At 49.8% G+C, this 14,034-nt stretch overlaps 1 protein-coding gene across 1 annotated transcript in view; it reads right to left on the bottom strand.

Moving 5' to 3' along the window:
- LOC135829961 (uncharacterized) overlaps window positions 1-14,034 on the bottom strand; it is a 57,147-nt gene that overhangs the window by 34,017 nt on the left and 9,096 nt on the right. The window contains exons 2-9 of the mRNA XM_065342354.1: window positions 13,024-13,134; window positions 10,640-10,871; window positions 9,451-9,650; window positions 7,324-7,452; window positions 6,063-6,224; window positions 5,438-5,623; window positions 3,232-3,621; window positions 1,040-1,201 (exon numbers count right to left, since the gene is read on the bottom strand). Coding sequence (XP_065198426.1) covers window positions 1,040-1,201; window positions 3,232-3,621; window positions 5,438-5,623; window positions 6,063-6,224; window positions 7,324-7,452; window positions 9,451-9,650; window positions 10,640-10,871; window positions 13,024-13,134 — 1,572 coding nt within the window. The remainder of the gene's footprint in view (window positions 1-1,039; window positions 1,202-3,231; window positions 3,622-5,437; window positions 5,624-6,062; window positions 6,225-7,323; window positions 7,453-9,450; window positions 9,651-10,639; window positions 10,872-13,023; window positions 13,135-14,034) is intronic.

Genomic DNA, 14,034 nt, shown 5'->3' with positions numbered 1-14,034 from the left:
TCTGCCTGGCAGCAGCTCCGATCTAACTTCTCCGTATTGCCCCCCCCCCCCCACTGAAAGCAACGCAGCTGTTGGTCCATTGCCATAGTTTCCTGAACTAATCTGGCACTCACTCACTCACCCTCCCTCACTCACTCACCCGCCCCCCCCCCCCTCCCATCTCTCTCTCTCTCTCTCCATCATTGTCTGGCTCTCAGGTTCTCACTCTTCACACACCGTCTTTCTTCTCTCCCTTTCCGCCATGGTGCGTGATGTGCGCCTTGATCCCGAGACCATTGGTCGGGGGAGCGCACTTCACCTCACCGGCACGGCTCAATAGCACCTACACGCCCTTTGTAGTCCCCTATGTTCTCTTGATGTTGTTGTTGTTGTTCTCTACCATTCTATGTAGGCATGTGCACTTTCATAAAAATAAAAAATAAAATAAAACCAGGCGCGCCAACCCCATGATACTGTCGAGTCACAAAAGACGTCACAATCTCATACACAACGAAGCAACTTGGGACAGGTACTAGCAGTGTGTAGACATCTATTAGGGCAACGAAGAGACGGAGAGAATGACGGACGAGTGCAAGATGAAGGGCCTGGGGAGCTGCGGCGAATACGGACAAGCGAGTAGCTACCCAGACCAACGGAACAAAAAGGCGGGTGCGAGGGTAAGTACGGGGTGCATGCAGGCCAGCTCGGGAAAGGTTGTAGGAGGCAATACACACGAGGAGGGAACTACTGCAACTAGGCAAGGGGAAATAATGGGCCGTGCAGCCGACCTGGGGCCCGTCCGTACCGCCCATGCTCAGGAGCTGACTGAGGGCTGGAGCAAGGGGTCCATAGTGCACACACAGCAGTACTGTCTGGCCCGGGAGAACTGGGGGGGGGGGGGGGGTCAGCCTCCTAGCCTAGACCGATCTCATGTTCATCTACGCCCAGTCTAGGCACAGTTGAGTCACCGTGTATACGCTGGTGTGCTGTGCGTGGTGAAATCCTAGGCTGATCGTCGTCGGGCGCTCCGTTCTTCGGAGACCGACAGTACTGTTCCTACCTTCTATACCGGGAGGTAAATAGTACTGGAACCGCACAAAATCATCAGACGGAATCCACACACAGGGTGCCACGGTCTTGGACACGTCTGTCTCACTGCTCATCGTGGCCTCCTCGCCAAACGACCATCCGTCGTCGCAAGATATCAGCGAACAGCCTTTCACTGCAGATACGCGCACGCACACATACATACATACATACATACATACATACACGAACACGTGCGCAAGCACACATGCATGCACGCACGGGCACACATGCGCAGACACGAACACACACACGCACACACACACACACATACACACACACAAATACATACTTACACATGCACACACACACACACACACACATGCACACACACACACACAAACACACACACACACACACACACACACACATGCACATACATAAACACATACACACACATACCTGATTACACCCTTACACATGCATAAAGCTAAAGCGATGATAGCGAACAAAACATGTTAGACTAAGTAGCAAAAGAAAAAACGAAAATTGAAAAATAGGTGTACACACACGCGCAAGTGCACGCGACCCCCTCCCCCCCCCCCCCCCCATACCCATCCACACGCACGCACGCATGCACGCACGCACGCACCCCCCCCCCCCCCCACACACACGTGTGTGGCGCTGTTTGGAAGGCCGCTGTAGTGTCACATTAAGTCAAATGTTCGAGCGTTTAAATAATGGTCTTGCAACGCGCAGCCTTGTATCACGCACTCTTAAGTTGCCCATGCTCAGAACTGCCTTTGCCCGTCATGGCGCTTCCTTCCAATGTGCTAAGCTGTGGAATGATTTGCACCCTCTAGCTCGCTGTGTGGATAACTCCGCCCGCTGAAACTGTTACCCCAATGCCTTGCTTTTCACGCTAGTAATTATGACTTTCAGCTATGCAAAATGCGAACATGATCACCTATCCAATACCGGTAGTCTATTATATTAAAGGGGAAGGATACCCTAAAATCAAATTTTCACCAGTTGTAGTCTTCTGGGTGCTGAGTCGAATGGTCTTGGTCCGAGGAAGCTGCGATGCTCCCTTCCTACTTGAATCCCAATCGAACTTGCGCACTTCCACCGAAACTGGGTGACTGCGCCCTACTAGATGGGGATTTGTATGCAAAATGTCACTAAAAGCGCCATTTCGTTCTTATAAAAGCGCGGATGACCGCGATTGGCCCATATATTGTAGTCTTTTGGACGTTGAGTCGACTGGTTTTGGTCCGAAAAGGCTGCAATGCAGCGTTCCTCCTTTATTCCCAATCGAACATGGTTGAACAAGCGGTCACGTGCTCCTGGGTGCCCAAATCACCTGGTCACCGCGCCAGCAGGCGACAACTTTCACACCAAGGTTCAACTCGAGTTCAACTCGAGTGACAGGACTGCACCCAAAAAAGGTCAAACAGGCTAGTAAGTTGTACCCTGCAGGCACGGTGACCAGGTGACTGGTGTACGCAGGAGCACGTGACCGTTTGTTCAAGCATGTTCGATTGGGAATAAAGGAGGAACGCTGCGTTGCAGCCTTTTCGGACCAAAACCAGTCGACTCAGCGTCCAAAAGACTACAACATATGGGCCAATGGCGGTCATCCGTGCTTTTATAAGAACGAAATGGCGCTTTTAGTGACATTTTGCATACAAATTCCCATCTAGTAGGGCGCAGTCACCCAGTTTCGGTGGAAGTGCGCGAGTTCGATTGGGAATAAAGGAGGAAGGGAGCGTCTCAGCTTCCTCGGACCAAGACCATTCGACTCAGCACCCCGAAGACTACAACTGGTGAAAATTTGATTTTAGGGTATACTTCCCCTTTAATTATTCACATCTTTTTGCATCTTTCTCTTGAGTGGGTCTATTGTTATTAGGCAATTGTCTGTTATAGTCACCACTATAAATAAAAATCCAATCCAAAAAAAACACACCCACACACACACCCACACACACACACCCACCCACCCACACACACACACACACACACACACCCACACACACACACCCACACACACACACACACACACACACACACACACACACACACACACACACCCACACACACACACCCACACACACACACACATGCACATACATCCATGAACACAAGCCCCCCCCCCCCCTCCCTCCACCTCCCCCCCTCCCCCCCCCCCACACACACACACAGCTATACTCTTGTCAAGCATACCTTCTTGCCGGCAATTATTGACAGTGGACACGCGAACCGTCAGCGCAAGAAGTTGACTCGAGTTGTCCAGATGCACGACGTAGCGGAACACCGACCAAGGGTGGGCACTCAGCACACGAGTCCTCTGCACATTGGTAGTCCCCCTCTGCTGTGCAGCCATATCGACGGCTAACCGTGGCGACGCAGACGTCCACGGTTTAGTGTCGGGGAAGAGAGGCGCGGTGTGAATGCTCACTCGGGCGCTGGCACCGGCGGACTCAGGCGGACGACTGCCGTTGAAGATGGCCGTGAGGTGCACGCGATGGCAGGTGGACGAGGACGGGGCTAGGGCATGCGACCGGTACGCTCCATCGCTGTGTGCCGATACATTGAATGCGGCTACTTCCGGCTCTGGGCATGCAGTTGGACAGGGAGGAGGACAAGACCAGAAGAAACTTCAATTATTTCGAGTAGGGGTGAAAGGATTATGTGGTTTAGTCGAATAATTAGTTGAAAAAAATCTAGTCGATTACGATTTTTCTAGTCGCTACAGCATTTTCGTACGACATACTATACGGTACGACAAAATATCCGGCAGGTGCAGTGTGTCTACATGACTTTACTGCATGCAGCACATGTACCAGAGTACGAGTCGATGCGCGCTTGCACGGAGGTGTCAATCAACGCGTGCAGCACGCACAGCGAGTTGCTCATGCTCTGGATTCACACTACACGCGTACCCGGTAGATCTACCTGATGTACTCTAGATCGGGTGACACCCGGCTCTTTTCTCTGCACCGCGCACTGATTCGTACCCGCGAACTTCCGTTCCAGTTGCTTCACGAAACTCACTGTGCTGGACAAGTAGCCTTCAGAATCAGTTTGTGCCTGTGCGACGGTCCATGTTTCCATTATTTTTGTTCTCTTTGAAGTTTGAAAATTGATTGTAGTTGATGCAAAATGGTGAATTTTGTCGTCAGTGGTGCTTAATCGATAATAATCGATAAGTAATCGATAAGTTTTGGATTAACCGTTAAAGGAATATCCCTTAATCGTTTCACCCCTAATTTCGAGGCAGTCTGCGGACAGAACTGTTTCGTCCTTTGCGGACTCATCAGTGCAGCACAGAGGAAATGAGGCCGAACTTGATAGCGATGAAAAATATATTTTCCAAAGCCAGATTTAAACCAGGCCCGAACGCACCTTGCCAGAGTGCTCAAACCTCAATTATTTCTACGTAACCACAATCCTGCTAAAGAGTTCTCCTCTACAAAAAGGAGCAGTGCGATCTGTAATAGGGTATGACTTGGCACGTACACACGCGCAGAAATGCATAAACGCGCACACATGTCCACACACATACACACACATTCACTCTCCCCCCCCCCCCCCCCCCCCACACATACACCCCCCACCACGCACACCCCCCCCCCCACGCACACACACACACACACCTGTCCTGTCCTGTAGAGTCACTGCCGCAAAAGGGTCACGTGATCCCATCACTGGGAAACTTGAGAAGAGAGAGAGAGAGGACACGACGCTCGATGACGCTCCAGGTGCACGGGTAGTCGCATCCGCTTGCCGCATATGCACACGTGCTGGAAGGCTGAGCGCTCCTCTGCTGTTGGTCTATGCGCCACCCTTGAACAGCGATGCCTTCCCCGTCCCCGGACACCGCGAAAGCAGCGACCACACCTGTCACAATGCGCGGCACAACATCCCTCCGCCGGTGCCGACGCTCCGGTAGTTCCAGGTGGCACTGCGGCATCCACCGTTGAGGCACACACATGCCGGACCAAGCCACCGCGGCTTCTCAGCCACCGCCCACACCGCCCGCACTGACTGACACACACAGACACAGACACACACACACACGCACACACACACACACACACACACACCTCAGACCTCAGACCTGCCCATTGCAGAAGCGATGATAGCGAACATCTATGTTAGACATAGCAACTTGTGCTGGGATTACACCATTCAACAGCTTGCAAGGCTGATGAATTGACCGCCACTAATTTTAGCCTGGTATCCACCACACAGCTGATTGAAGTGGCTTTTTCTGGCCAGTGAATCCCTATTTTTCATTTTTTCATTTTTTACACACACACCACATACTCACACACACACACACACACACACACACACACACACACGCACACGCACACGCACACGCACACGCACACGCACACGCACACGCAAAATCGATATTCATTACCTTTATGACAGGGCACGATGGTGATGTCGTCGATACCGATGCGCCCAATCATGCGTGGGCTGTAACTCGACAGCATCATGGATTCCAAACGAATTTGAAAATTCGTACCCTCGGGCAGAGCCAGGCCTACAGAGTGCCATGATCTAGAAGATAACCTTGTGGCCACCTCCTCCCATCGTTGTGTGACTGAATGGAGGAACAACATACGGACCCCACTCAGGATTAGTCACCAGAAATGTTCACGATCATCGGACGGTGGCAATGGAGAATATAGAATCCCACTTGGCTCAGAATACATTTCTTTCACCCCCCCCCCCCCCCCTCTCTGCCATCTTCAAGCGCCCATACACGTTTGCGTGCTTGTGTGCACACATGAATGCATGCCCACGCAAATGCGCATGCACACGGAAATGACACACACACAGTGGCATACAAGTACACACGTGCACACACGCACACACAAACGCACACACACACACACACACACACGCACACCCACACCCACACCTGTACACACACATACACACATACACACACAAGCACACACATACGCACACACACACACACACACACACACACACACACACACACACACACACACACACACACACACACACACACATACCTTTCCCGTTTGCCACGACACTGACGCGCAAGGTGCCAGAACCTCGCCGCCTCAGCTTGTAGAAGAACTGGAGACACTTATTCTTAGTCGGCGCAAAGATGGGACTGTGAGATGTGAACACTTTGCGGAACGGTATGCGAGGATTGGGCAGGAAGTAATCACCTGTCCAAGGAGAAACGGTAACGAGAATGCAGGAAAATAGCGTTAAAGCAGTTGAATCACCAGGAGATAGACCCAGTCCATACATGCCAACCTGGAGGCTCGAGTTCCCTGGACAACGAGGCTAAATTCCCTTGATTTTGTCCGTTTTCCCTGGACGCCAATTTTGTTAGCGCATCCATCATTAGCAGATGCATTTTTCATGACTGCTGCTCAATCAAAAGGCATATCATTGCTTTGAGCTGTAACTGCACAAGTACACTTTCTGTTGACTACCGTTACACTGGCAATCCATTGCAGTTCTACATTGTTTTTTTGTCTACTACGTGCTGTGTGCACATACAACGGATCTACAAGTTCGAGGCAACACTGAAAAAGCGTCATAAAAAGGAGAACTTCAATTTCAAAAGTTCCATCTCAATCCCTGGACTTTCGCAGGACATCCCTACGTGTAGACCCTGGGACAGACACTCTATTCCCCGGACTGTCCCGGGAAACCCTGGACGGTTGGCATGTATGCCAGTCAGTGCGCTAACAGTGCTCAACACCGCGGAGGTTGAGCGTAACACACAGAACGACAAAGGGAAAGCACGGCTAGATAGTCGCCACTCTGACTTTCACGCTTACGCAATCATCGGGCAACATCTAAAAGCAATTTCAATCTTTTAAAAGCATCAGCAGTTAGACAATGGATTACCCTGTAGTGTGTTGGAAATGTCCAGAATTGTGGTTAAAAAGAATTTTATACAAGGACGGTATGCATTTATACCTGTTATTTTCCGTGGTTGGATTCACCCTCCCTTTCTTGTATTGGCTATGTATTATTATGTGCCATGAAGTGGAGGCGATAAAATAAAAAAAAATAAAAAATACCACATAAATCTGTGATCACTTCGTGCATACAAGTAAGATTTTCCGAAATTGGGCGTTTGTTATCCAGTCGCTTAGAACTTTCCATGAGAAAATTGCAGGAGGCGCCTGAGCAATATTCCGGAGAGATTTCTCGAAAAGCTCTAACCAAGTTTGAATTATTGGAAAAAGTCTAGAGGTCGATACTTTTGAAACACACTATGGCAGTGCGACACAGAAGACGGACGCAAACCTGTTCGCCGTTGCCAGGTGGCGTCGGCCATTGAGCGTGCTACCTGACTGCCGTGTATCCACTCTGTCGTACTGAAACCACACGTCTGTCCGCCGGTGAACGAACAGAGCAGATCGTGGCCGATGGTTACTGCCGACGGGGGAGAACAACATGACACCGAGAAGACACACACCGACACATACCCACACACACACGTGCACACACACACGTGCACACACAGATACACATGCACACACAGGCATACACATAAACATACGCACACACAGTCAAAGCCGACCGTGGCCGATGGTTACTGCTGACGGAGAGAACAACACAATATAGAGAAGACACAAACTCACACACACAGACACACACACACACACACACACACACACACAGCCACACACACACGGCCACACACACACACATTAACTACAACACACAGCAGCTTGTGGTTAGGAGGGTGCTGGCCAGCGAAGTGAGAGGCTACGGAGAGAGCAGGATCTTGGCGGAGCCAAGAGGATAGTCACGTCCGAGGGACGAAGACCGAGAGCCCTGAGTAGCCGGAAATGAGCATGGCCAACACCCCTTTATTTACTTTATCAAAGTAAATGAGAGATGAGAAATGGGAGGTGGGTGGGTGAAACACAATGATCTGACAAGAGTGATCCACACACAGAACGGATCGAAATATATAACAAGGCTAACTTTAGCATGGCACGTTGAGTGCCCACGACGCATGCCCCCTACGTTTAGTGTCGCGCATGAATGAATGTCACGTTGAGCGTCACGTTGAATGACACATAGAATGCCACGAATACATTGTACATGCAGCAGCATATTACTCAACAGACGCTTCTCATCTGATGGGCGAGAGAAGTACCGATCACATACTTGGCAATGGACATTGGGTGTGGGCGGCTCGGGCTCGCAACAGCAGTACATGCGGTGCCAGTCGGGGCGAGAATCTGCCAGATCGTACCATCCCTCCACAGCATTCAGGGCCTTCAGGTCTGCACTAATGCAGTCTTTCCAGCATTTGCGTGGACCGCCAGGTGGACGGCGGGATGGGAGCAGACCGAACAACAGAATCTTCGGGATGCGCTCTGGTGGCATGCGAGCAACATGAACCAGCCACTCAAGTCGTCGCTGGCGAATCCGGACAGCAAGTGGGCGCTTGTCGCCCCACATGTCCAGCAACTGATCATTGCTGATCCGCTTTTGCCAGGTGTCTAACCTTGCAAGAACGGTACGCAGACACTGCATGTAGAACGTGGTAGACCACTGCCCCATGTACTGAACAGTTGCTTCGTGAGTGAAAAGTCGTTATACTCGATGTATTTCAGGTCTTCGGGCACCAAAAAAGTGTCAGTAAATTTGATCTGTCGTTATTTTCGAGGTCGTTATACCCGATCTATAATGTACAGAAAGGACTTGCTAAACGACCTGGGCAGCAGACTTTGTCGCTACGATTATAAACTCGATTTGTCGTTATATCCAGGCAAGGTCGTTATATCCAGGCAAGGTCGTTATATCCAATCTCCGCTGTACTATGGTGTTGGTGGCAAAGGGGGCTGCACGGTACAAGATTACAAGGTAACGTGAAAGTACACGGGGGTTACGCGCACAGAGCGCCACACGTGGACACCCTCCCCTCCCCCTCCCTCTCCCTGCCCCCTGGCCTGCAGGGAGTAGTACCGTAAAATGCCCGTTGATCCGCCCCCTCTCTAATTGCCGCCCCCTGTCGACTTTCTGCCTGGGAAGCAACGCTGGCGTATACAACAAAATACGATGTTGAACTGACGCATGCACTGCTGTACACAATATGTGCGAGTGCAGGATGAAAATGCGCACAATCCAGCACATCGAGTCCGAACTTCCACGTCGTTGTACATCGTACTGCACTTGACAGCCTTGATATAATTCCCGCCCCCTGCCGAAAAACCCAGCTCGGAAGCGACATGGCGTGGGGGGATCAATGGTACTTTATGCTATATACATCCCCCCCCCCCCTCCACTCCCGACCTCAGGACGTCACACAGACAGATATGATATTAACACAGCACTACAAGCAGGCACGCAAGAGCCTACGGTATGGCAGGACCAGTCAAAAACTGCTTCGACCGGTCCTGGACGCGTGCAACTTACTATACGAGCAGCGCTTGAAACGGATATCGCCCACATGGACTAGAGAGTGAGCCTGGTACTCGGAGTAACCGTAGCCCGATGCGGATAATCGGATTTGCCACTCCGACTCCGTGGGCAAGGTAATGGGCTCGGTGATGCGCCACACACCTTGCTGCTGCTGCGAGTCTTCGCCAGCAGCCGTCACTTGTCGGTAATTTGTCCTGTGGCAGTGCAGCGGAACGTCACGAGAAAAGAAGAAAAAATCACGGATACTGTGAAAGCCACACATATAACGAAGCATTTAAAAAGCGACGAGGAGACAACAAATTTTTCATTGCTATAATTATAACGAAGTGCTAACTCTAACGAGTTAACGAGGAGACATCTGTCGTTAAAATAGAAATCGTTATACAGAAATCGATACATACCGTAAAAGCCCGTGTATAGGCCCCCGGGCGTATAGAATAGCAGCCTCGATTTCCTGGGCGTATACAAGGGCACGGGCGTTATTTTGGAACCGGGAGTATACTTGGAATAGGGATAGCAGTAAGTATTGGGTATCAGTACCTGTACATGTACTGGTGTTGCCGGCATACCTGGGCGTATACATGGGCATGGGCGCTATTTCGAAACAAAAGTGTTGTCTTCTCCTGACTGGGCGTGTACACGGAGGGTGGGCGTAATTTCGAGTGGGCGTATACAGGGGCTTTTACGGTATACTGTCCTACTGAGCGTTGAGAATGAGTGAGAATCGTTACCTTTGGTACACGTAAACTAGTCAATTTTGGGAAATCGTTATATAATTATATGCGCCTCGTTAGAATAATGGATTTAACAGTAAACTAAGGACCCGTCTTCTATACGCACATCAAGGAAACTCTTGGGTTGCAACCAGTGCGTCGCCTCTGTCTTGTCTGTATTCGCCTGGTCAGTCCGAACGGCTGACGGACTTGTTGCGGGATCATCGGATCTATGCGCCCGCTTTCAGTCGGCGATGTTGGACTCGTAATTTTTTTTGAAATTCACAGAATGTACATGTACTGATGTACTTACAATAATAATCGTTTAGCCGATAAACCGATCGTTATGGTATCGGCTAAGCCACTTAGGAAAAAACGTAATCGTTTCAGCACTAGCAAAAATATAATATTACAGATGAACATCATTCTGTACACAGCACACGTACGAGTGCCCAACGATATCTACGTACACGATGCCACTGGACAGCTGCGTTTCGATGCGAATCCACGCGCCTGCGGACACGTTCTGGAAGCGATATTCCACTTGCATACACTCGTCCCTGAACGCGGCGAAGTACACGGGACTGGTCAGGAGCGCCGGTGATATGAGTAAAGAATTCATGGCGTTCGGGTACGGCAGGTAAGCCGACACAACCCCGCGGTATCCGCTGTCCGAGTCGTCCTCCTTGAGATCACCACTCCCTGAACAGAAATGAGACAATGGAGAGAGAGAGAGAGACAGAGAGAGAGGGAGATAGAGAGAGAGAGAGAGAATCGGCTCGTTTTGGGAAGAAGGTTCGAAGGTTCGAATGATCTTCGTTTTCGAATTCAAAAGAAGAATGCTCAATTCAAAAGGAACCTTCGTGTACAAATGTTACTCGGACCTATAGACTCTTTTTACACGCATGTGTGCTCTGGTCGAAGTTGTGTACACGTGTCATGTCACACATTGGTGACGACTCGCGTTCTATAGAATTGTCCTTGATCTGAGGCACGCATCCGTGGTATCTCGAATCTCCTCGCTCACTGTTGCTTCGTAATTTTTGGCCTATGCGACAACTTTGTGACAACCTATGCGACAACTTTGTGTGCAGCACTTCAATAGAAGGTTAGAACGTTCGTTCGTTTGAAGCAGAAGGATTCTTTTCTCATAAGGAACATTCGTCCCAACACGAAGAGAGACCCTGCCCTGGTGAAACGTGCAACATTGATGTGATGCCCCGGTGCGGATTTAAACATAACATTCTCGAGTGGCATCCTCACCTGCACTTCCAGACCATCACAGACTCATAAGGCCGGGTAGGCTCTTGGCAAGGTTAAACAACAACGACAGTCAAATCCGAACGTTGCCAAGAAAATCCTGTCGCTGCCCCGATAGCATGGTTACAGGGTTGGTTGGTTTCTATTATTTAAATTTGTTTAGAGCACAGGCAATTCTGCCTTCTCACCAGAGAAAACACCTCCGGTTCCTACTAAGAACGAGGAGTATGGTATGCGTGTATACTGGCGACGGTGCTCCGTGATGGCATGATGGCATGATGGCATGATGGCATGGTGGCATGGTGGCATGATGGCATGGTGGCATGGTGGCATGATGGCATGGTGGCATGATGGCATGGTGGCATGGTGGCATGACGGCATGGTGGCATGATGGCATGACGGCATGGTGGCATTATGGCATGATGTCATGATGTCATGGTGGCATGATGGCATGATGTCATGATGTCATGATGGCATGATGGCATGATGTCATGATGGCATGGTGGCATGATGGCATGATGGCATGGCATGGTGGCACGGTGGCATGCATGTATTTACTGTAGACCGACCCGCACAGCACTGAACAGTCTGCAGTCGAGCACTGTACTGAGTGTAAGCCAGCAAGCAGGCCCCGGCAGGCCCCGACAGGCAGCAGGGCATAGCCACTGCATGTGCAGTACGCTACCGGTATTGGCTAGTAGTGTTAGTGCATGCAGCCCAGGAATCATGTACCATGCAGCCCAGGAATCATGTACCTTGCAGCCCAGGAATCATGTACCGTGCAGCTAGCTTAGCATTGGCGGGATTTTTTCGCGACGACTGCACTACTGTAAAAGCAGAAATTTTCAGTGGTGTTTTCTTTTCGGTAACTTCGGTGCCGAATTTTTCACCGAAATTAAAGCTCACCGAAAATGTCGGTACTAGTGCTAGTACACATACCTGGAAGAAGGATTTACCACAATTTTCCTCCACCGAACCGCCGATTTCGGACAATATCGAAACCATTACACCACCGAAAATGTCTGTAGTAGATACGGTAGCCAACTGTGTAGCAGAAATATAACAACTTGCGGTGAGTTTTCCTGCACTGTAATGTATGTGTATTTGAGGTAATTGCTTCGGTGTCGAAACAAAGTTTTTGACTGTGAGTGATTCTCCTTGTACGCTATACATAAACCGCCCAATATTCGCGTCACCAAATTTTCGCGATCTCTCAGAGCCAGCGAGCTCACAATGGCAAATGTTCATGGAGCACCGTGTCCGCACACATGACAAATCGCACTCACTGCTTGCAATAAACTTGCAACTGAAAAATGAACAAACAAGAGAAAGAAAGGAGGAAGGACAAAGTGATAACACATACATGTAACAGCAGTACATTTCACCTTATGTGTTATCACTTTGTACTTCCTTCTTTCTTTCTCTTGTTTGTTCATTTTTCATTTGCAAGCCTATTGTCAGCACACGCATTCATGGTTACTCACTGCTTGTGTTTGATTTCACAATGGATAATATTCGCGTTATGCTCTTCTTGCAAAATTAGCGAACGTTAACTAGTGAGCAATAGGCAGTTTACGGTAGATGGCATACCCACCTTTTGGCTCCCGGCCCCTATACCACCACGGGCCGTGCAGTGCCGTGAACGCTGTCTCTTCCTCGTACCAGGAGAGGAAGTCACGCCACCCAACATCGGACGGATTTCTCGCTGCACCAAAAGAGACCCAGCACCCAATACACAAAGCTCTAATCAGAATGTACACGCGACGGGAGACAGCTGCTACTGCAGAAGACTGGCCGACAAAGAAAACGTACAGTTGCGCTCACTGAAATCCTACCGAAACCTGCAATGCTGGCGCCTTGGACCAGTTCCGATTACATCATTGTATTTGTACATGTGTATGTCCAGCCGCATTCGTGCCACCATTCCAGGGCAGCAAGGGCCGTGCAAGTTTAGGGCGCCATAGAAGTATGCGATTTGGGTCGGATTCATCAAACGCAACTGTACGTAGTCAATACTTTGGATATGATGGAAAGGCCAGCTATATAAAAGCAATTCAAAAACTCTTTCCGACTTTTCACAACCTGCACTGGCCGCTTACTTTCCTGGTTGCTATGGGCAACTAACGTAGCATGCGTAAATTAATGTGAAGGCCGCACCGAAAAAGGCCGTTGTTTCGGGTAACCCGACCGACCGATGTTTCGAGCGCTGGCCGTTTTCTTTTCTTTTGTATACATTCATGCGTACCGATACATTTTATATGCGCATTCAACGCATGTACACGCGCGCAGTTTGCGATGTTTCAGGCCCAAGACTCTTCCTTCTTGGCTTCGGCTAGACATTTCTGTCCCATGTTTCGAGTTGACTCGATCGAGTCGGACTTGTTGCAGGGTGGTTGTAGTTGCCAAGTGCAACGTTGTCGACAGTGATCTGTTTTTTAAATTTGTTTTTACATATTCACAATCACGTTGCACTAGCCAATGAAAAGGTGATGTGGGCGATAGCCAGCCATGACGGTAATAGAGCTAGAGGGGAGAAAGAAAAAGAAAGAAAGGGGAACAGAAAAGTAAGACAAGCGCGGTTTTAGTTTAGAAACTTAAGTGGCCG

Source organism: Sycon ciliatum, chromosome 13 (assembly GCF_964019385.1).
Source record: "Sycon ciliatum chromosome 13, ocSycCili1.1, whole genome shotgun sequence".
Classification (NCBI taxonomy): Eukaryota; Metazoa; Porifera; class Calcarea; order Leucosolenida; family Sycettidae; genus Sycon; species Sycon ciliatum.
Note: the sequence above shows the minus strand (reverse complement) of the source record. Positions and strands in the feature narration are given on the sequence as shown.